This window comes from Bos taurus, chromosome 10 (genome assembly GCF_002263795.3).
Source record: "Bos taurus isolate L1 Dominette 01449 registration number 42190680 breed Hereford chromosome 10, ARS-UCD2.0, whole genome shotgun sequence".
Classification (NCBI taxonomy): Eukaryota; Metazoa; Chordata; class Mammalia; order Artiodactyla; family Bovidae; genus Bos; species Bos taurus.
Genome location: NC_037337.1, coordinates 19,099,215 through 19,122,192, shown reverse-complemented (window position 1 = coordinate 19,122,192; position 22,978 = coordinate 19,099,215). Strand labels below are relative to the sequence as shown.

Genomic DNA, 22,978 nt, shown 5'->3' with positions numbered 1-22,978 from the left:
TCCAGGAAGATCTCACACGCTGCAGGGCAACTCAGCTCCTGCACCACAACTACTGAGCCCACGCTCTGGAGCCTGTGAGCCACGACTACTGAAGCCCAAGTGCCTAATGCCCGTGCCACGCAAGTAGAGAAGCCGCCACAAGGTGAAGTCCGTGTGCTGCAAGGAAGAGTAGCCCCTGCTCCCTGCAACTAGAGAAAGCCCTTGCTAAGCAACAAAGACCCAGTGCAGCCAAAAATTAAAAAAAAAAAAAAGAATGAATTAAAAAAAAAAAAAGAATCACAGCCACTCTCTGGGTATCAAAAAAAAAAAGAAGGAGAGTTGTAGGATGGGACCCCCCCTCCTCCATCCTAGGCTCCTGGCAATTTCTCCTGGGATCAGAGTTCTTCTGACCACAGAGTCAGTGACCATGTATCCATCACTACCAACTAAAATAACTACCAACATAAGGTTGTCCCCATTTCATCAACTCATCCTCTACGCCCTCCACACCATTTTGTATTTGAAACAAATCTATGTCTTAGGGTGATCTGTGATCATGCCCACATATGCCAGCTCAAACAGATGCTGCTCCATACTCTTTTAACATATCAAATTGATAGTGTCTTTTCCCTTTTAAATCCCTTCATTGGTTCCCCCTAGCTTTTAAGAGAAGGACAAAAACCCTTACTGGGGTCCACTGGGCCCTGCATGATCTACCCTGCCTACCTCTCCAGCCCCATTGCTCATTACTTCACTGCTTACCTCTACCTTCCAGACACAAAGGCTCTGTTTATGTTTCTCCTAGGTGCTATATACCTCTGGCCTCAGGGCTTTTGCACATCAGAAACCCTTTAAACAGTGGTCCCCAACCTTTTTGGCACCAGGGACCAGCTTCATGGAAGACAATTTTTCCACAGATGGGTGGGGGGAATGGGTGGTTTCAAGATGATTCAAGCACATTATAGTTATTGCGCACTTTATTTCTATTATTATTACATCAGCTCTGCCTCGGATTATCATCAGATCCCAGAGGTAGGGAACCCCTGCTCTACAATGACCCCTCCCCAGTACCCTCCAACCCTCCTCTCCCCCGCCAGCCCCTTGGTCTGACTAGCATTGCCATCAGGGCAAATGCTGCTGCTGTGTCTTCAGGGAAGTCTTCCCCTCTCTCTGCAGTTGATTCAGGGCTCCCTGATTGAGGTGCTCTCAGACACTGTGCTTTGCCTTCATAGTACACATGACACAGTTATAATTATGTATTGATCTCTATAAATATTTGTTTCACGTCTGGCTCTCCCACCAAGCATTTTGGGGATAGTAGTTTGCCTCATGCCTTTTCGTACACACAGCACTTACACAGAGCTAAGTGAGTCCAGGCATTCAATTGGAGTTTAGAGGAGGGAGGCAGAGTGGCCGGCAGCCTTTGAGGGCTATGCTGTTGCCAGCCTCTCCTGGGGTCGGCGTTCTTCTGACCACAGAGAGCCAGTGGCCAGTTTCTGCTCACCCAGTCCTGGGCTCAGCTTTGTTGTTCCCTCAGACAACATTTGCTTTCTCTCCTGGCTGGAGACTTTCTTGCCCCTTTGCTGAGGAATAACTGAGGCCCAGAAGGAGAGAGTGGCTTCCCCAAGGCTGTGAGAAGTTCTTTCAGACCTGCCTCCCTGTCCCCACACCCAGGGTCTTTCGGGACCCTGTGACCTCTCAAGACCCCCAGTGCTCTGAAAAGAGCTGAGTGGGTTCCCAAAGCTAGCGTGATTCTGAGATGGGTGTCCCAGAGTGCACCGCATGGGATCCATGGATGGACAGAGTTGACTTGTCCCGGGAGCAGCCACCCCTCCTGGCAGCCTGGAGCATCTGAGGGTGTCTGTGGGCCCTCCGCTCAGCAGGCCTAGCAGAGGGTGGCCCCCAGGAGCACAGGAGTGCTCTGTTTCTTAATGAATGCAAGTCTGTGTTTAGACCTGAATGACCAGCTTCTAGTCTGGAAACAGCCAGGCCCCAAGTGGCCTGCCAAGAAAAAGTGGTCTGTGACCAGGTCCAGGGTGCCAGCTCACCCTGATTCTGCTCCAGCAGTGGGCACAATGGGACGGGGCCAGCGACAGGCGGGTCACTCTGCAGGACCAGCTCCCTGCTCCATCGTAGCCTGGGCTTTGTAGGAAATCCTGGATGTCTCCTGGAGCGAAGATTCCAGGTTTCGGCCGTTTGTCCAGCAGTCTCCCTGGTGACTGTTCTCAGTTTGCAAGTCTTTGCGCTCTGGCCAGGAAGGGGGCCAGTTGTTGGTCTCAGACCTCTGGTAGGGGGAGAAGAGAGGACGGGATCCTGAGTATGGCTGGGTCTGAGCTCTGGGAGCACCTCTGAGCTTAAGGGGGTGGGAGACTGTTCGTGAGTGCTGCCCCAGGTGTGAAGAGGGCCTTTCCACAGCCGCTGTCACCAGGAAAAAGATTCAGTCACATAGGACACGTACGGAGCTTTGTGGGGAGAGTGGGGTGGCTGGTGGTGCCTCCATCTCTGCTTCCCATGGGGCGCTCACCTCTAGGCCTCCTTCAGGGGACAAGGTGGGACGAGGGAGGTGGGGCAGGGTGCGGGCACGGGTGGGAGGCTCAGTGGGCAAGGCTGAGAGAACCCACCCCTTGACCAAGGCTGGGCCGTGACCTCTCTCAGATCCTCACAGGAACCCTGACCATCTGCAGAGAGAGGGGATTCTCCTCTCTTTACAGAGGAGGAAGCAGACTCAGAGGAGGGGCCTGGGGGTCAGCGGGGAGGGAGCCAGAGGCAAACTTGAGCGGTTGCCCTCACTCCAGGTTCTTAGGTTTGCATCCCAAGCCCCCACTGATGCTAAAGAAACTACACAGAGGAGTTTCCTACAGGAAGCATTTGTGTATTCAGTCAACAGTTATTGAGCACTTACTGTATGCCTGGAGTTGTGCCAGGCCCTGGGGTAAGACAGGAAGAGGGGAGACAAGCCACAGCGACAGGCAAGGCGGCAAGGAGCTCTCTGAGCAGACGCAGGGAGTGGGCACAAGGAGGGAGTGGTCTGCGTTCCTGGAGGCACAGGCTGGCCAGGCTTCAGGGGGAGAGGTGCTGAGGGATCGCAGCGAGGGGGTTTCCACCTGGGGCAGGAGCAGCTTAGCTGAGTGGGGGCCCTGACAGGGCTGGGAGCGGTGGCTCATTAGCACCACTCCCAGAGGCAGAGGAGGAGTCAGCCTGAGCACTTTGCCCCCGAATTCTGTCCCCATGAGGAGCAGGGCCATCCTGGTGTGCTGAGAGAGCCCAGTCCTGGGCGGGAGGTCAGGGGCAGGGAAAAGCTGTGGGGCCCCTTAACCAGGGCTGGTCCTGTCCACCGAACAGCTTGACTAATGAAAGAAGTTGGGACCAGCCTAGCTCTCGGCCCTCCCAGCTCCCACTCAATGGGAGGACCCAGGGTTTCTGAGATCCCGGGAGGTAGGAGTTCTTGTTAGCATCAGAGCTCAAAGGGGTCCTTGTTCAGGCTGAATCCAGCCGCCCCAAGTGGGCGGGGCCAGCCCACATCTCCTGAGCAACTAGCTCTCCCAGTTTGTTTGGTTCTTGGAGTCAGGAAAATAAAATCTGGTGGACTGGTCTTATCTAAGGAACCCTACTTACGAGTGGGGCTCCTGCCTGGTCATCTCAGCTCAACAGAGTCACTCTCTGCCTCCCTGAGTCCCCCTCTACTGGCCCTATGGGGAGAGTGGGGGCCTGGCCCTGCAGCAGGAAAAACTGGAGGAAAGGACAGAATTTGGGGCCCCCAAGCCCCTCCAAGCAGTGTGTGCACTTTTCAGCCAGACTGAAGTTTGAATTCCATCTCCACTACTCTCCAGTTATGTGGTCAAGAGCAAGGAGCTTTACCTCTCTGGGTCTCAGTTTCCTTATCTGTGTAATGGGGATGATTCATCTCCATTGTGTGACTAGAGTTGGACTGATTAGGGGAAATCATGAGCCAGATTCCTTCACCTCCTTCTCCCTGAGGGCTCCCTTGTTAACAGGGCCAGACTTGATCTGAACCTTCTTCAGAGTTCTCTTCCCTCTCCTGGTCCTGAAGGCTCATTGCGAGTATGGTTCCCCCAGCTGTGAGTATCAGACCTCTATGGAGTCCAGGCCCTGCGCTGGCAGTGAGCCCAGCTGAGCTTCCCTCCTTCACCCCGTGGGTGAAGTGTAAGTTGTACCATCTGCCCCCATTGTGTCTTTTTTTTTTTTGAACTTTTTAAAATTTTATTTTATTTTTTTTGGTAAATAGTGGGGTAACACTAGGCAATTATTTCTTTTTTTTAGTTTATTTTTTTAATATAAATTTATTTATTTTAATTGGAGGCTAATTACTTTACAATATTGTATTGGTTTTGCCATATATCAACATGAATCCGCCACGGGTGTACATGTGTTCCCCATCCTGAACCCCCTGTCTTTTGTGTCTTAAAGGACATCATATATCTGTCCTCATGTGTGGTCTTTGGGCAAACCACGTGTAGGGGATTTTGGTCTTGGCTGCAAGGGCCTGGGCTCTGGAAGGAGAATTGAAAGTTAAGGAGCAGGCGAGGGGAACATACCCTCTTTGCTGTCTCCCCGATGGAGCGCTTGGCCCACGGCCCACCTGCTTCTTTCTCTCTTTTAAAAAGATATTTACTTGGCTGCACTAGGTCTTAGCATTGAACTCTTAGTTGTGGCACGTCGTGGGATTTTAGTTCCCTGACCAGGGATCGAACCCGGGTCCCCTGCATTGTAAGGGCGGAGTCTTAGCCACTGGACCACCAGGGAAGGGGTTACCAGGGACGGCTCCACCTGCTTCTCTGTCTACTCGCTTCCTCAGTCTAGACCCAGTCTCCAGTGCACCCAGTGACTCTGGCCAAGCACACGTGCCGCTCCCTCCTGCCGGCTCACTGCCTCTGGCCGCCCACCTCCACCTCCCCTATCTCCCAGTTCGGATTCATCAGAAAGAGAACCTGACGGGCCAGCTCAGTTTTTCACTCTGAAGAGGCTGCTGGTCGGCTTGCAGGTGGCTTTGCTCAGGTCTGGAGCACACCTGTGGCTCTGTTGGCCTCGGCCAGGGTCCTCTGTACAAACAGGGCAGTCTTGGGAAGCCGGGTCTTTGATCCTCCATGTCTCCCATTATTTCGAAACAGCTGAAGGCTGTAAAGGGAAACTCAGCATATTCCTGACCCAGGGGTTCTCAGAAAGCTCCTGGGAAGGAGGATTTGTGACTAGGCTTCGCGCCTGCCACACCCTTTGCCAGGGTTGCTGAGCAGGACAGATGGATTGGCACCCAGCATGTGGCCCCCAACTCAGAGCCCCATCCCTTACATTCAGTGTGGAGTTCAGTTATGGGATTCTCTCCCCCTGCCTTTAAAAAAAACCTTTTATTTACTTAGCTGCCTTGGGTCTTAGTTGTGGCATATGGAATCTAGATCCCTGACCAGGGATCAAACCCAGGCCCCCCTGTGTTGGGGGCATGGAGTCTTAGCTACTGGGCCACCAGGGAAGTCTTACCTTTTCTTGTAGGGGGGAAAGGGTGAAGCTCTTGTTGTCTTGAATATGGACATAGGAAAATTATTAGAAAATAAGTGCGGTGCAGCTTCTGGGTAAGAAATAATAGAGTGATTTTTTGCAAAGAGAGATTGCCTTTCGTCTTCCGGTTTCAGTGTTTTGATTGAACTTGACTCTGAGTTCAGTTGATGAGCCTGACTCTGTCCACATGATTCCAGTTTCCCTTGGAGAGAGGTCTTGTTAACCAGTTTTGGGGAGGTATGTGGGGACAGTGGCCCCAAGAGAAAGTTAGGGAGGCTCTTGGGAAGGGCACAGTGTAGTTTAGGCTGGCCCTGACACATGGGAAGGCAGGTCTTACTTCCTTGGCACAACTCAGTAAATGAACTCTGCGACTTTCACAGATGAAAGAAATCTCTATTAACAGTGTGATTCCCTGTCTTGCCAAGGATGTTCCTGGAACTCTGGAGGGCCAGGTGGAGGCACAGGAGGGTCAGGGCCCCAGGTCCAGAGCCCAGGCAGGAGGATCAGCCATGGAGACCAGGAAGTCCACGTCTCCCTCTGAACCACAAAGAAAGGAGGGGTTTAAAATCACCTGAGAGCTTTTAAAAGTCTGAAGTTGAAACTCATGACCCGGCAATTCCAATCCTAAGTGTTTATCTGTAGGAATGAATACTTGTGTCTGCCAGACAGGTGCTGGAATGTTTGTAACAAGGGTTTTGTAATAGGCAAAACTGAAAACTCAACAGCAACATGCCCTTCAATGGTAAAATTAATCAATCAATTGCAATCTGTCCATATACTGGAATTCTAAAGATTGGTGAAAATGCACAGTTTGCAACCACACGCAGCACTGTGGATGAATCTCACAAGTGTGTTGCCAAGCAGAAGAAGAACATGTACCATATGATTCCATCCATAGAAAGTCCCTGAAGAGGCAGAGACAATCCATGCTGCTGGAATCAGGCTGGTGTTTATCACTGACCCAAGGCGGGGGTAGGGGCGATAGGACTGGAAGAAGCAGGAGGGGCTTTGTGGGGGCAGGTTTCCAGGTTTGGTCCATTGGCAAAATACATTGCACTGTACACTTATTTTATGTACACTCTTTAATATGTAAATGAAATATCAGTAACAAGTTAAAAATGTGTAGTTACCTAAATGCTATCCCCAGAGATTCTGATTTAATTGGTCTGAGAACAGGGCTCAGGCATCACTTTTGTTTGGATGGTTTTTTAAAAAGCTCTAGAGGTAATTCTAGTGTGTCCCCAACAGAGTTAACAGAATGGTCTCTTTTCTCTGTGAAGTAAGTGGTGAGCTGTGTGTTGAGAGGTAGAGCTGGGGGAGTTTGGAGGTGCCCTAATGTCTAGGCCATGGAGCCCCAGTGGCTGATGTTCCTTCCAGGATGTGTCTGTCCCTCAGTGGCTTTATCCGTGGTCTGTGGCTTTGCATTCTCAGGGGCTGCTGCCGTGTTTTCCGTTTGGAAGAGGTCTCTCCTTGGACCAACTGGGGCCCAGCATCCTGGCTGCTTGCAGGAGGGAGTGGAGCTGTGCTTGGCCTTGAGAAGAGCTGACAGGACCCACAGGATGCTCTAGCATCTCAGATGGCCACTAGCAGACAACTCGGGAGAGTGTGTGAACACCCACCCTGGGGGAGGAGACGCCCAAGGGGACCCTCCTGTGACCACAAAGTCCTAGCTGGTTCACACTGTCAGGCCTGGCCAAGTTTTCCACTTCAGCATCAGCCACGGGCACTGCTGCTGCCTGAGGCTTGAGGAGCCTTGGGGGGAGGTTTGCCCAGTGGTCAGGGAAGGTTGTGGGCGGGGGGCTGGGTAAGCCAAGGGAGTGTTGCCAGTGAGCACTACTGTGAGGGCAGGAGTGGCCCAGCCTGTGCTTCCCCCCACATACCGCGTCCCATGCTGTCTGAGCCACTTTATCCTCTTCTGTATGGCTTCTGCCTCCCACCTGAGCTCCTCTTTGATTATTCAGCCAGCACGGATTGAGTGCCCGGTGCTGCTGGGCTGGGCTGTCTGCCTGCTCCACAGGCTGGGGCTCCTGGAAGGGCCCATCTGTGGGTGACCCCCATCTGCTCCTGTCCACCACCCCTCCCCTTACTGCTGGGTACCCATCATTCTCTGGACCTCCTTCACTCTTTTTATAAAAAATCATTTATTTATTTGGCTGCACGGGGTCTTAGTTGAGGCATGCAGGATCTAGTTCCCCGACCAGGGATCAAACTTGGGCCCCCTGCATTGTTAGCTCAGAATTAGCCACTGGATCACAGGGGAAGTCCCTCCTTCACACTTACTGTCTGCCTTTTTTTTCTCCCCTTCTCCATCTTCAAGTGTCAACATGTCTCTTTTTCGGTCTCTCCTTCATACTCATTCCTTTAGCAAACATTGGGTGCCTACTGTGTGCTGGGGGTACAGAGATGTAGAAGACACACGCCTGGCGGAGCTCAGATGTCTAAACAGACAAGCACTGGGGTGGTAAGTGCAGGAGCAGCAGCGTGAAAAAAGGGGCAAGGGACCACAGAGGAAGGATGCCCGGCTCTGCTGGGGGAAAGCTGGGAAGGCTTCACAGAGGAGGTGGTAGCTGAGCTGAACCTAGAAGGATGATTGGGGAATTCTCCAGGTAGATAAGCATGGCAAGGAATCCCAGGAAGAGCCAACATGCAGGGTGAAGGGGCTCCACTGAGTTGCATGGGTGAAGCTGGAAAGGAAGCAGGAAGGCCAGCTGAGGAGGCAAGCAGGAACTCCAGGAGGAAAGTCAGGAGGCGGGGTGGGGGATGGTTGGCAGGCTCAGATCTGGGCTGCAGATGGCTCTGTTGGCAGTGTGGATGTGGGAGAGGGCCAGGTGTGCAGGGCAGGGCGGGGGGCAGGTGTCGTTAGGAAGCTGATGCCAGCATCCAGGAGAGGGATGATGGTGGCCTTGGCTTGCCTGGTGCAGCAGGAGTGGGGACAGTGTATGGCATCGTGGCTCTCGGGGTTCTGGGGGTTGATGGGGTGTGGGGTGAGTTGAATACTCTGGCTTGGGGAATGTGGAGGATGAGGCCTTTCAAGGGGAAGCAGATTTGGGGACATGATACTGAATTCACTTTGATGGATCCGTCTAGTTGGTAGGCTCTGCCGCTCAGGAGAGATGAGGTGTCACCGTTAGGGATTTGGATTGGAGAGTGTCTGCCTGGTGCAGGTATTTTGAGTCTGGGGGAGCAGAGAGAGAGAGAGAGAAAATGCGTGTGTGTGTGTGTGTGTGTGTGTGTGTGTGTGTGTGTGTGTGTGGTGTCCCTTGAGACTTTGTCCCTGGGACCTATGGGAAGCGGCGAGGCTCTGCATCTCCGGCTCCCCTTTGCACTGCCTCTCTCTCCCTCTCTTAACCTCCTCTCTGTGTCTCCCCTTTCCTAAGGGGCCTGGCTCCTCTCCCGACATCTCTGAGTGCTAGCTGCCTGTACCCTCCCTCTCAGAAGCTCTCTTGGGCTGGGCAGGTTCATACCAGGCTCATGGGGTGATAAGCTCAGCAAGTATTTGTGGAAGGGATGGGCAGGTAGCCTGAGTTTTTCGGGCGTGAGGCCCAAGGGTGGGGCAAGCACAGCTGTATCCCCCAGATCAGCATCTTGCTTTCCCATCGGGCTCAGCAGGGTGAGAGGGCCTCATCTGAGGAATTTCCAAGCCTTTGCAACTCCCTCTGCTTTTTGTGTGTGTTTGTGTGTGTTTTTTTGGTTTGTTTTATTCTCAAACTATTCTCTAGCTGTTTCACTCAGATGTCTGGTAATTTTTTTTTTTTTTAGCTGCGTGGCATATGGGCTCTTAGTTCCCTGACCAAGGGTCCAACCCACGTCCCCTGCATTGGAAGGTGATTCTTAACTACTGGACAAGTCCCTATAACCCGCTTTAATGTCCAAAATACTGAGCCTTCCCCGCTCCACCCTCCTCATGACAGTAATGATGTATTTTGTAGCTCTGATTGAAAAAATAGATATGGATTTGAAGACCCCTGATATTAACTCCACAGTCTGCCTGTGGAGGTGGGATGGGGTTGCCCGGGCAGGAGGTGTCGTTCATAGCCCAGAGAGCAAGAGCAACTTGGTGGAGTAATTCTCTATGGGAACAGAGGCTGCCAGCAGGGTCGGGGGACTCAGGCTGGCCCCCTACTCTCCAGCTTCCTGCTCTTGCCGTCTCTTTCCTCTGGATCAGAGCCCTGTTGCTCCTTGCATGGACCCTGCCTGACTGGTCCTGTTGGTGAATTCTTTTTTCTTTTTAGATTCTTTTCTTTTTTCTTGTCCTTTTTCTCTCTCTATATATATTTATTTTCTTTTTCTTTTTTTTTTTTTTATGTTGGTGAATTCTTGATGACCATTGCTCCAGACCTAGCTTTTCACTGGACTTTGCTCCCATCTCTTTATTTCTACTCATCTAAACAAATACTATGGGAAAGAAGATGAATTAGTAGAGAGTCTGATTTGAAGATGATTTTGAAACCAGTGCAATTCTGCCATATCCAGGGTCTCTGAATCAACAGCATTATCAGGATGACCAGTAGGAGCTGGTTTTAATCGATGGATATGAAGGATTGGCTTTTGACCACCATGGTCATCACATGAAAAGAGGTTGCTACTGCTAAGTCACTTCAGTCGTGTCCAACTCTGTGCGACCCCATAGACGGAAGCCCACCAGGCTCCCCAGTCCCTGGGATTCTCCAGGCAAGAACACTGGAGTGGGTTGCCATTTCCTTCTCCAATGCATGAAAGTGAAAAGTGAAAGTGAAGTCGCTTAGTCGTGTCCGACCCTCAGCGACCCCATGGAATGCAGCCTACCAGGCTCCTCCATCCATGGGATTTTCCAGGCAAAAGTACTGGAGTGGGGTGCCATTGCCTTCTCCGTGAAAAGAGGTTACTTTTAGTTTAAACATATTTGAGATGTTTTCCCCTGTTTTCTTTCTGTTCTTTTAAAAAAAGTTTTGGCAGCACTATAGTAAATGTTGGTCCACTGTAAGCACGTGGCATCTTAGTTCCCTGACCAGGGATGGAGTCCACACGTCCTGCATCGGGAGCGTGGTCTTAACCCGTGAACCACTGGGGACGTCCCTCTTTCCATTCCCGTTTTCTTCATGGAGATGCTGTGGGAATCACAGCAGCCTTCTTTTGTTATTCTCATGGCCCTTCTATCTTCCAGCTTCTGTTTTTGATCTCGCTTACACTGTCTACACATGTCACAAATGTGAGCTGCACACTGGTGTTGCCCTAGGCTCAGAGACTGCGGTGACGGCGGAAGTGTCCTGGAGCGCCTGGATGATGGCGGAAGTGTCCTGGAGCGCCTGGAGATGGGCAGTTAGAGCTCACCCACCGGTGTCTGAGAGGAGCCTGAGGTTCGGGGCAGTGAGAGCCCGCAGCAGGGCTCATCATTAGGCTGGGGAAGGGCCCAAGGCAGGCGCCCCTTCCTGAGGTCTTTGAACCTAAGGATGAGTTAGGTTTACAACCCATGCAAAGGATTGAGTATCCATGCAGGGTTAGGTGAGGAAGCCAAGCAGGATCGCAGTCCCACCCAGTTGGTGAGGCTCAGCTTCCTTTTCTCTGGGAATCTGGCTGTAACTTTGACTCTGTGTGTCATCTGAGCTCCTGCAGCCCTGGCAACTTGAATCACACTTTCTAGTACCTGAGCGACAGGCTTCCTGCCTCTGAAACCAAGACCCAGCTCCTCCTCCTTCCTCTTGGGGTCCTGTTTTACCTTTGGTTGTCTGGGCCGGAATGTGTTCCTTAGAGTGGAGCCCACATCTTTCTTCTCTTCCCTGGAGGCCCAGAGGGTTTCTGGGCTGCGGGGTTCAAGCTCATGAAGGCTTTTTCGACTTGTGCACACTTGCCTGGCGGGCCTTTCCTATTGAAGTACTCAAAGCAAGAAAGGAAAAGAGATGAAAGACAGGGCTGGAATCTGCCACACAAAAATTAAACACAAATATAGGAGCAATACCACAGACAGAACTAAAAGGCAAATAGGGGAAATATTTGCAAAAATGATAAACTAAGGATGAATCTTCTCAACAAAGAAGGTAGACAAATCAATAAGAAAGACATGAAGACACTTATAGATACTTCACAGATGAAATCCCAGTGGTCAAAATGTATTTGGCAAAAAATGTTGAACCTATCAGTAAGCAGAAATAGAAATGAAAACAATATATGTTCATTTATCAATTTTGCAAGGTGAGAAAAAGATCACAGCCAGTGTAGGGCCTGGATGTAGGGCAGTGGGCACCCTCATATAGTGCTGAAGGCCGTGCTCACCACCCCGTATAGCATCTGGAAGGCATTTTGGAACTGGGTCTAAAAGATCCTAAGAGATGCTCATTCTCCATCCACTAATTTTACTTCTGAGAATCTATCCAAGGAATAAATAGTGACATGGGGAATGTCTCATGAAATCATGTTAAGCCACAAAACCAGGGCATACAAGTTATGTGATATATAATCCCACTTACACAAATTATATATTTATGAATAAATATTTTCTTTGTGTGACTTGGGGGAGAACTTTTTTTTACTTTTGGCCCTGCCCTTTAGTATGTAGGATCTTAGTTCCCCCTCCAAAGTGAAAGTGCAGAGTCCTAACCACTGGACCACCAGGGAATTCCTGGGAATTTCTTTCTTATGGGTGATTTTTAAGAACTGTTTTTATTTATGTATTTTTGGCTGTGTCAGGTCTCAGTTATGGCATTTGGGGTCTTTCATTGTGGCACGCAGGCTTAGTTTCCCTTCTGCATGTGGGATCTTAGTTCCCTGACCAGAGATCCAACTGGTATCCCTTGCATTGGAAGGCAGATTCTTAATCACTGGACCACCAGGGAAGTCCCTTATGGGTGATTATTGATCATCATACTTTATATATTTTATATTTTTTGTATTTTCTATAATAAGCTTTAAAAGCTGAAGGTTTTGGGGGGAGTCTCTGTGAAATGTGTAGTGATGGACCCAAATAAATCCAGAAGTTAGCTCTAGGAGCACACATGCACGCTCAGTCATGTCCGACTCTTTGCAACCCCATGGGCTGTAGCCCACGAGGATCCTCTGTCCATGGGATTTTCCAGACAAGAATACTGGAATGGGTCGCCGTTTCCTCTTCCAGGGGGTCTTCCCAGTCCAGGGATGAACCTATGTCTCCTGAGTCTCCTGCACTGTGGGCAGATTCTTTACTGCCGAGCCTCCTAGGAAGCCCTAGCTTTAGAAGTCAAGGGGTCAAATCAGTGGCACAACCTGTCACTTTGCAAGATTAGGAAATACATGATATGTGCACCAAAATTCTCCATAAGGTTGAGGACAGAGGTCACCAGCCCACGTGGTTGGGCCCATTTGGTGGGTGAGATCGTCTTGTTCCTTGCCGTGTGACACCGGTACAGCCTGCCCCTTGGCGGGTTTCTCAGTTTCCTATCTCTACAATGGTAGGGTGGGAGGGAGTCAGGTTAATAACCTTGAAGGGTCTTGGCAGATCTCGGCTGAGGCGATAACTCTGTTCTTTTTTTAAATTTAATTTAATTTAATTTTATTTTTTTAACTGTACAATATTGTATTGGTTTTTTGCCATATATCAACACGAATCCGCCACAGGTATACACGTGTTTCCCATCCTGAGATAACTCTGTTCTTGAAGAAAACTTTGACATTATCTGGTTACACAGCTGAGAGGGATGGAGTGCTGGGATCTGCAGGTTCCAGCTCCTTTCCTGCTGAGAGACCAGTGCACAAGACCCCGTTACCTATTCACGGCCACCTCGTTGCCCTGCCTGGGCCACCCTCTCTTCCCATCAACCCTGGGCTCACTCAGCTGGTTTGCCTACTCAGGCTTTATTGATTCCTAGTATTTCTGCTCTGGAGGAGCAGGAAAGGGTGAACTCTAGGCTTTGGAGCTGTTTATTGGAGGCGTGAACTGCAAAGTCTTTGGGGACCTCCACCTGCCTGGGGAGAGGTGTCTCCCCCCTGCCGGGCCCTCTCTGTGGGACATTTTTGAGATGGTTTGGCTCTCAGGGCTGAGCTACCCTGACGGTGTGAAGGTGTCAAGGCCACTTCCTGGTGTGGGGCAGCCCCGCCCCCCCAGCCCACACTCACCTTTGGGCTAACGTTCACACACACATCTGTGCCGCATCACCTGCTCAGCCTTGATAAGGCATCCAGTGCTCAGAGTCCTTTCCCAGAAGCTGGGATGTTTATGGTAATACTGTCTGGGCGCTCTGAAACTTTTGCTTTCAGGCGTGAGCAAGTCTCAGGGTCCTCCCTCCCAGCTGCCTTCTTAAGAGTGGGGCTGGCAGCTCCATGGGAGGCTGATTCTCCTTCCGACCCAGGCATAAACTGGACTTCAGGCTTCCAGGAAGTCCAGTGAGTGAGGCTCCTCTCTCAGCTGCCCCGAACCCCTGCCTGGGGAGCTGCCTCCAGACTGTGACATCTCCAGCCTCCCCTGGAATAGCAGGGCTGGCATTGGATGGGGAGCAGAGGCTTCCTGCCTGGACATGGTGGAGCTGGCCAGGAAGGGTATCCCCAGAGACCCTGCCTTCCTGATGAAGGCCCGTTTCTCCTCAGCAACCAACAGATGCACGGGAAGACGGCTTCTCTGAAGAAGAGCACCGAGAAGCTAGGCGGGGTCCAGAGAGCCCAAGACACCAGGTGAGGCCCATTTCCCAGTCAGACATACGTCCGATTGGAGGTGGGCAGCCCTTGGGAGGTGACCTGTAAGAAAGGGGGCCTTAAGCCTGCGTCATGGGGTCAGTTTGGGCAAAGGCTGCCCGGGGCCTCTTCCTCCCACTCCCAGGCCTAGCCCAGGGCGCTGGGACCTAGCAGAGTCTAGGCTTCTCGGGTTCACATCCTCCTCTCTGCCCACCTGTCCTCAGGCCAACCTGGACAGGGCAAAGGTTTGCATTTCAGCAAACCACCCCCCACTCCACCTCTGCCAGCTTTGGTAGCCTCCGTCAGGTCAGGCTAGTCTGCCCAGCTCCCCACTGCAGAGCTGCAGGCCCAGGGAGGCGGCTGAGAGGAGGGCAGTCCTGCCTCCTCCATCATGGCCCATGGCCAGGCCCCAGAGCTGTGAGTCTGACACCTCCACCCCACCCACTCCCCATACTGAGCTCCATCCCTGGCCTCCTGCTCATTCATCCTGGGCCTGCTCCTCAGCTTGTCCCTTGGGCAGAGAAACAGGAGGGGGTTTTGACCCCAGGGGTGGTCGGCTCTAAGCATCTCTGGGAGGTGAGGCTCAGGTTGCCTATACCTTCTGGGGCTGCGGGGTGGCTGCGCACAGCTGACCCCTCCCTGTAGCAGGAGTGTCCCTGCCCAGGGCAAGCTCTGTGCTTGCTGTGCTCACCACTTTGCTGTGGCCCCTGGCGACGAGCCCCGGTCTCCAATCTCTGCCCCAAGCTGGTGGCTTGAGGCCAGGGCAGCACTGGCACCAAGGATGCGTGTGGGGGAGGGAGGATTCGAGGTTCCTTGCCCCTGCAATGGTCTGTCTCCTTTGCAGCCTGTACTGGCCAGAAGGCTTGAAGGGTGAAGATGTGAAGAAGTGCAGACAAGAAGGGGTAAGTGGGTGGAGGCCAACTTCTTACTACCTGCCGGGGGAGGGGGTCCTAGGCTGCCTGACTTTGGTGGCTGTTGACTCTGTGGCCACAGGAAACCTGGTGGATGTCCCCTCCTGGGTGGGTGTTGTGTCCCCTTCCCATCATGGGCTGCCTGTTAAGACCCCGTGTCACCAGGAAACAAGCTGTGCTCAGAACTCAGCCCTCCTCACCCACTGGCTGCTCACCTGCTGCTTCACGGCTAAGACCCCGTAGGCCCCCCAAGCCCTGTGGCCTTATTTCCTGGTGGCTGGAGCAGGGTCCTCTGGTGGTATGATCTCCTGGGACTTCTCAGACCCAGCTCCTGTGTTTTCCAGATGCTACTGAGTAAATACAACCAGCAGTACCACAAGCTATTTAAGGACATTCCCTTGGAGGAGGTGGTTCTCAAAGGTGAGCTGCCTCCCTGGGTTGGCAGGACAGGCCATCCTGCAGTGCCCGAAGCCCAGGGCCTCTCCCCCCAGAACCTCCAGGCACAAGTTCAGCCATGGGAACTGGCTGCCCTTTGAAGTGGTTGGTCTTTTTTTCTTCAGAAGTGTGAGAAGATTGGGCTGATTTGAGACATGGAGTTGGAAAGTTTTCTTGAATGTCAGGGCTTCCAAATCTCATTTCTGTTCTGCTCTTATCAGTGACTATTCTTTCCTGCTCAGACCTCTCAGGGAGTGTGTCGGAGCATTTGCGCAAACAAGGCCCTCTCTCCAGGGAAGAGCAGGGCAAGAGGTTCTGCCTATGAGGGTGAACATCCAGGTTGAGGGACAGTGCAGAAACCTGGCAGATCTTCTGGGGCATGGGTGGAGGAAGAGGAAGGATCTAGCAGTCTGGAGGGGCAGGTAGAGTAGTTCAGTTCAGTCACTCAGTCATGTCCGACTCTTTGCGACCCCATGAACCACAGCACGCCATGCCTCCCTGTCCATCACCAACTCCCCCAAACCCATGTTCATTGAGTTGGTGATGCCATCCAACCATCTCGTCCTCCGTTGTCCCCTTCTCCTCCTGCCCCCAATCCTTCCCAGCATTAGGGTCTTTTCAAATGAGTCAGCTCTTTGCATCAGGTGGCCAAAGTATTGGAGTTTCAGCATCAACATCAGTCCCTCCAATGAACACCCAGGACTTGTCTCCTTTAGGATGGACTGGTTGGATCTCCTTGCAGTCCAAGGGACTCTCAGGAGTTTTCTCGCACACCACAGTTCAAAAGCATTAATTCTTTGGTGCTCAGCTTTCTTCACAGTCCAACTCTCACATCCATACATGACCACTAGGGGTGGTCAGGATTCTCAGGAAAGGATGAGAGGGTGCTGAGGGAATGGATGGTTGGGGCCTGGGATTGGGGAGGGGACTGAGGAGTTCAGTCCCCGAGGCTGGACTCTGGACTCCTCTGGGTGGGAGGACCCAGGCCCTGGGGCTCCCAGCCGGGCCTTGTTCACGGCAGTCTCATTCGTGTGACTTCCCAGTGTGCTCCTGTGCCCTCCAGAGGGACCTGCTTCTCCAGGGCCGGCTCTACATCTCCTCCAACTGGCTCTGCTTCCATGCCAGCCTCTTTGGCAAGGATATCAAGGTAGTAATAAGTGGTAAGGCCTCAGCCCAGGGAAGAGAAGCCCCCGCCCTGTGGGCACACCTCAAGTCAGACCTGTCCCTCTGCACTCTGGCACTTGGTGAGGCCTCTCACTGCGAGGCATTCTACCCGGTGTCAGGGCAGTAGCCCCACCCCTTCCAAACAGGGCCCCGATTGAGACTCCACATCTGGCCTGAGCAGCCTGAAGAGTTCACTGCCGAGTTACTCTGCTTATGGGGTACCTCCTAAATGCCTTCACAAACCAAGTGGGATGTCACACTTTTGGGGCCATTAAGTGGCCAGGTGGTGGCTCAGGGAACTCTTACTGGATTATGGGATTCACCAGGGCAACCATCTTTGCCTCCTAGATGATGGAGTAAGAGCCTAGAGTGGAGTGTGCTGCCTTTGGGGTGGGAGATAACTGGAAGGGAGTCTGCATGAGGTGGTGGGAGGTTCAGATACTCTCCTCCATGGGCCAGACTTGTCCATGGTGTTCGTGCTTGGCTCACTGCCAGGTGTGGCTGGGGCCCTAAGCAGGAGGCAGAGGGACCGTGTCCTTGGGGGTGAGTCCTGAGAGAAGCCTGCCTCTTCCCCCATCAGGTGGTCATTCCCGTCGTGTCTGTGCAGATGATCAAGAAACACAAGATGGCACGGCTCCTTCCCAATGGCCTGGCCATCACCACCAACACCAGCCAGAAGGTCAGTACGTTTCTGGGCCAGCGCGCCCTTGTGTGTCTCCTCTTCCCAGCCCCAGGAGTCCCCAGTCTGACCCTGGCACTCTCCCGTCTTTACATACCTCGCGCCTTTCTGTTTTCTATATTCCAGTATGTCTTTGTGTCGCTGCTCTCCCGGGACAGTGTATACGACATGCTGAGAAGGGTCTGCACCCACCTACAGGTATGGAGCCTGGGGCAGGGCTGGGGCCCGGGAGATTGCTTAGGCCTGGACTGAGGTCTTGGGACATGGGTGTTGGGGGAGGTCGGCCCATCCTTTGGGCACAGGGAACCGAGGCAGAGAGAGGGGAGTAACAGGCTCAGGCTCAGTGAACCAGAGGCAGTCCCTGGACGGGGCGTCTGTGCTGGTGCGCGTGTCTCTCTGAGGCCATCGGGCCCCTGCGTTCCCACGTGCAGCCCTCACTTTTGCTTCCTGGGTGCAGACGGACGGGAGCATGAGGCCGCTTCAGCTCTCTCTGGCCTGTGCTGAGGAAGGGGGAGGGCAGCAGTGTGGGGGAGTACATCCCCTTGGATTTGCCCTCTGCTTCAGGATTAACTAGGGATCCTCCCTGCAAACACTTTAGACTCCATCTGGCCCAAAGGGCTCATTTGGAGGTGAAGCTCTCTTGGAGTGTTAGTACTTCCCCACGTCTGACTTTGGCTGTTCCATGATAGACAGGTAACCCCTGTTCCCTTCTGTCCCCAGCCTTCAAGCAAGAAGAGTCTGTGTGTAAGAGAATTTCCAGAGGAACCTGAGTGCGAGTCTCTGGTGAGAACTAAGGCTGGGAGCAGAAGATGCTGGCCTGAGATTGCCCGTGGCTTTGAGACTTCAGGGCCTCCTGGTGGGGGGCCCACAGTGCAGAACTGGGGCACCAGGCTCAAGAGCCAGTGGCATGCTGTGTCAGGGTGTCCCCAAGACCCACCATGCTCCATGCCGTGCAGAGTCCTGGGCAGATTATGTTGACATTCTGAGGAGAACACATGGCCAGCCCCTGGAACATGGCCCAGGTTGGACCCCCACACCTTCGTAGGTACAGAGCCAGCAACCCATCCTCTTCCCTTTAGTGGAGTCAGAAGGGCCTTCAAGGGGCTGGAGGTGTCCCTGAAATAGAGCTCTGAAGGCTATCATTCTAGAACACAGGCAGGCTCATTGTCGATTTGCCGAGGTCCTGGCCCTTTCTTTCGCTCCCAGGATCCTGGATAAGTAAAGTTTGTAGGGTAGGAGTGGGGGTGAGGGGCTAGCAATGACTCCAGGGTGTTCTGAAGTCTCTGTCTGTAACTATTAAGTGTTTAGCCAAGCATGTGATATGCACAATGCCATGCAGGGGATGGAAGGCTATGTTCCCATTTTTATTGATGGGGACCTTAAGTGCCCCTGCCAAGGGCAGTGATGTACTCAGAGCCCAGATTAGCAGGAAGCACGACTTATTCCATCTAAGATAGAGAGTGCGAGCTCTCCTGGACTCAGCTGATCTGAGCGCACACCTGGGTTGCCTCATGTCCTGGTTCTACACTAGCAGTCTTCAAAGAGGCCGTCCCCTGGAAGAGTGGCTGGTCACAGCAAGGGAGCAGATGAGAAATGTGATTGCTGTGACTGTGGTTTCCCTGCTTCTGGGTATCTGCTTTCATGCTTGCTAGGCATCCATACTGATAACATGTGGAAAGGCTTTGATAAACCTAGTATGGATCCTTAGGGCAACTGAGATCTCAAAGGCCAAGGTGAGACAGTGTCTCCTGCCTTCTCCACAGGAAGCCCTCATCCCCGAGATGAAGTGGAGGAAAGTGTGCCCCGCCTCCAGGTCCGTGTCTCTCCCAGATAGCATCCCTTGTATCTCTCGGGCATCCATGGAATCCACGGACAGCTTCTTCCCCTCCAGGGAGCCTCTGGGGTCTGGTGAGTTCAGCGTGCTTGTCCATGGCACCTGCTTGCAAAAACAAGCTTTTCTGTCCTCCCACTTCTGTGCAAAGAGATCATCACAGCTAGGAGGGTTTCTGAGGGCAGTTTCTTTCTTTCTGCAAATCCATGACGGAAAGCCAAGAGCTCAAGTGGCTTCAGAGAACAGGGGTTGGCAGTGGGCTGGGGACTTGTCTTCTGCCCCAGGAAGATGCCGAATGCTGTCCTTTTGCAGAGATCTCCGACTGTGAGGAGGAGAAGCTGGAGGAGGGGCCCATGAGCAACCGGGAGCTCAAGCTCTGGGATTACCCGCTCCTGAAGGTCTTCTTTGTGCTGTAGGTGACTGGAGAGTGGGGGGTGGGGGGGCAGACCTGACTCAATCTGCCTGGTGTATGGGTGTTTAAAGCCGGTGCCTTGGTGTGTGGGGAAGTCAGTGTCCAGAGTGAGGGAGAAGGTTCTGAGTCAGCTGTAAGCTCCTGGGTGGTGGGGGTGGCCATGCAACAGCCCCTTCTGGAGCAAGATAAAGTATCTCCGGTTTTCATTCCTTCAAACTTGTAATTTAGGGTTAAGGCTGTAGGGAAGGGGAAATATTTGAAACTATTGAAGAAAGAAAAAGTTGTAGAGGATTGGGGAGGGAGGGGTCTGCAAAGTCTGAGAGGCCCATCAGCTAGACCAGGGGAGGGCCATGGCCTTCCCACCGCCTACCACTGGGGTGTTTTCTGGGACACCAGGCTTGTCTGTCATTCAACCTAAGAGCTAGTAGAGCAGTGAGCTTGGTGGGATGTTTTATGAACAGCTAGCGAGCCTCTGATTCCCTTGCCTTACCTCGGCACCTTCCTCTGGGTCTGCTGGCAGGGTTTTGACTGTCAACCTCAGCATTTGCCTGGGGGAAGGGCTACCACCTGGGGGGGTAATCTTAGTGGCCTCACAGGGCGGGTGTGGGACCAAGGTGGCTGGTTAGAGGGAAAGTGGGCTCTGCTGAAGGACCCAAAACTCCTGTGGGGCTTCAGGGACACTTTCCTGGGGACGAGTCTCAGGACCCCCTTGTGGCCTCTGGGAAGAAAGAGGCCCAGGTCCGAACGAAGCTGTACGCAAAGGGTTCTTCAACTCCTCCAGTTGAAGGAACTAGCTTAGTCCCACTCCTATGTTTGGTGATCCTGTAGAAATGCCCCCTTTCTAGAAGAGAGACTCACCTCCTCCCTACCCCTTTTTCTCCAGGATCTGCTTCTTGGTCATGTCTTCATCCTACCTGGCGTTCCGCATCTCCCAGCTAGAACAGCAGTTATGTTCCCTGAATTGGGGCGGCTCGGTCCCTAGGCACAGGTGATGCCCCTTCTCTTTCTCATGCTTCTGGGATTGAGGGTGAAGGACAGGAGCTAACACCCATGGCCAGGCTCCTTGCTAGTCTGGCTGGCCTTGGCCTTGCCCTTGAGCTGGTTTGTTGGCCCTCAGCGAGGTTGGGCAGGGTATGCAGGGTACACAGACCCCACCTTGACCTGCCCTCATGGGTGGACCCACTAACTTGTCTGTCTGTCTTCTAGGCCCTTTGTCTGACCTGTGTGCCATCTCTTCTGTGTGCAGGTAACAGCCACTTGGCCTTTGACCCCAATCCTCCAAGAGGAATGCTCTGGGTGCTAAGGTGCCACCATCGAAGCCCTTGGTTTGTGCTGCCGCTGTGTTGAGACCGAGTCAGAAAGAAAATATTGCAGAATCCTTCTCCTCCCCGGAACTCTTCTCCCTCCTTATTTAAATGAGTGGTCTGAAGTACCTGTTTACAAAACTCCTGCAATTTTGGGACTGAGATGGAAAGCCAAGTTTCTGGAAATAGACAAGGAGTTCTGTACACTAAGCTTTAGCAGCCACTTATGTGAAAAAAAATTTTTTTAACTTGCTCCTTGGAAACAGTTCTGACACACAGGTAGAGCATCTGGGACCACTGCAAGGGACAAAGGCCATGCTTTGATACCAAGCACATGGCCCACGCCAGTGGTGGGACAGCGGCCAGAGCCCAACTTGGCAGTGTGGGCTCCACTCTCTTCCAGCATATTGTGCTTTCACTTGGACCCCCGAGAGTTCCTGTTCTGGGGCCCAAAGCATTTCTCTGCAGGTGGCCAGGGGCCCATGCAGGGCAAACTGGAGGCAGTGAGGTGAGCTCTGAGTGAGGAGAGGAGGTCTGTGGCCAGGATTCTAGCTAGGGGCGTGTTCATGGTCTGTGCAGAGGCTCCGTTCTGGCCCCTCTTGAGGAGGTGGGCTCAATCTGGGACCTCACGACTTGCAGCAGGGGAGAATGGCAGTGGCTGTGCAGAGAACAGAGGGCCAGCCTTCTGTGTCCTCAGTTGCTGTTTCCTGGTGAGACAGGGGGAGCGGAGCTTTTTTGATCACTGTGGTCACAGACCAGGTACTCGATCTTCCCCTGGTGTGCTCAAACATTTCCAAGGTGCCCCATGTGGGAAGTGGGGGATGGGAAGGGTAGTGCTGTGATTGGAGGTCTACCCTTGTACTCCCTGCTTCACTGCCTGGATTTTGGAAGTGGCCAATGGCAGCCTGATGGGCTTGATGGTGTTGGGCCACCACAGGGCAGAGCTCACTATGTCAGCTGCAGGCTATGCAGGAGGGTCCTCCACACCTTGGGCTCTGTTCTCCATGAGTAAAATGGAGGTGTCCAAGCTGGGCCGGTGACTGCAGGGACCAGGCCAGGGGCGTCTGTCTGATATCTTTGGAAGCAAGAGAGGTAGAAGACAGGAAGAAGGGACATGGTGGCTTTGCCTTAGAGACTCCTCCTCCTCTGACAATGTCTCCTCAATGCTACAAAACTTCTGTGCTTTAAAACTCTCCTGGGACTCCGATCTGCCAAGACAGTGTCTTTGGAGGTGCTGGAAAGGCCTTAGTGAGGAGGCCAGACATATCAGGGAAAGTCACTGGTGATGGGTGGGTGGGGTCAGAAATAGCCACTTTTTCCCTCTTCAGACACCTGAGAAGTTAACTGGTGGGGGTGGGGGTGGGGGTGCGGGTATCCTGGTGGAAATTATTTACTGTGGAGTGTGACTGTCCTGTTTATGACAAACCCAGATGAAGTCTGGAGGGACTGACAGGAGGTGATAACTTCCTAAACTCAGGCTGTAGGTCTCTCCATCCCAGGCTCTAGGATTGGGCTCAGAGCCTGGCCTTGAGGGATACTTTCACTCAAGATGTATGTCTCAGGTACAACTCACGGCTCCATTCTCCCTGCAGCACCACGCTGGATGCATGCCTGTCCTATTTTAGGAACCAGATCCTTGTTTTCAGGGAAATAATCCTACTTGCCCCAATGCCTCCCCTCCCTGGTCCTTGCTGAAGGGCAGGGAGAACAGGTCCATTCTCTGAACCTTGCTGGGTTGAGCCAGAGGTCATAAGAGGTGCCAAGTCATGGGTGGCTATGCCAACATGATGGTGAACCTAGCCTCCAGTCTCCATGCCCCGGGCTCAGAGAGGGCAAGAAGCGTGCAGAAGGGTAGGTGGCTGTGGAGGCCCTCTTGGGGCCCAGAGCTTTGAGTGACTGCAGTGTGCCTGTCCCTCTGGAGGGCCCTCTGTTTCTTCCTTCTGTTCCCCAGCCTGTTCCTTTGGCCAGGGTGCCTTCTGTTGTGCTCAGTTATAAACCATGTGTATTTATGCAGACCTGCTTGCATTGGCAGATGCTTCTCTAATTCCTTGAGAATTTGGTTCAATTGTCTTTCAGTTGTTCCACTATGGCATTAAACGTTGAAAATGTTTTAAAATAAAAATCTGATTTTTCTAA

The 22,978-nt window shown here is 52.7% G+C and overlaps 1 protein-coding gene across 2 annotated transcripts in view; it reads left to right on the top strand.

Moving 5' to 3' along the window:
* GRAMD2A (GRAM domain containing 2A) overlaps positions 1–22,978 on the top strand; it is a 37,881-nt gene extending 14,903 nt beyond the window's left edge. For both annotated transcript variants that reach the window (XM_003586517.6, XM_010809026.4), the window contains exons 2-12: positions 14,023–14,106; positions 14,951–15,008; positions 15,362–15,437; positions 16,496–16,599; positions 17,197–17,295; positions 17,422–17,493; positions 18,016–18,078; positions 19,059–19,203; positions 19,439–19,538; positions 20,422–20,526; positions 20,785–22,978. In XM_003586517.6, coding sequence (XP_003586565.4) covers positions 14,023–14,106; positions 14,951–15,008; positions 15,362–15,437; positions 16,496–16,599; positions 17,197–17,295; positions 17,422–17,493; positions 18,016–18,078; positions 19,059–19,203; positions 19,439–19,538; positions 20,422–20,526; positions 20,785–20,788 — 910 coding nt within the window. In that variant the 3' untranslated portion in view covers positions 20,789–22,978. The remainder of the gene's footprint in view (positions 1–14,022; positions 14,107–14,950; positions 15,009–15,361; positions 15,438–16,495; positions 16,600–17,196; positions 17,296–17,421; positions 17,494–18,015; positions 18,079–19,058; positions 19,204–19,438; positions 19,539–20,421; positions 20,527–20,784) is intronic.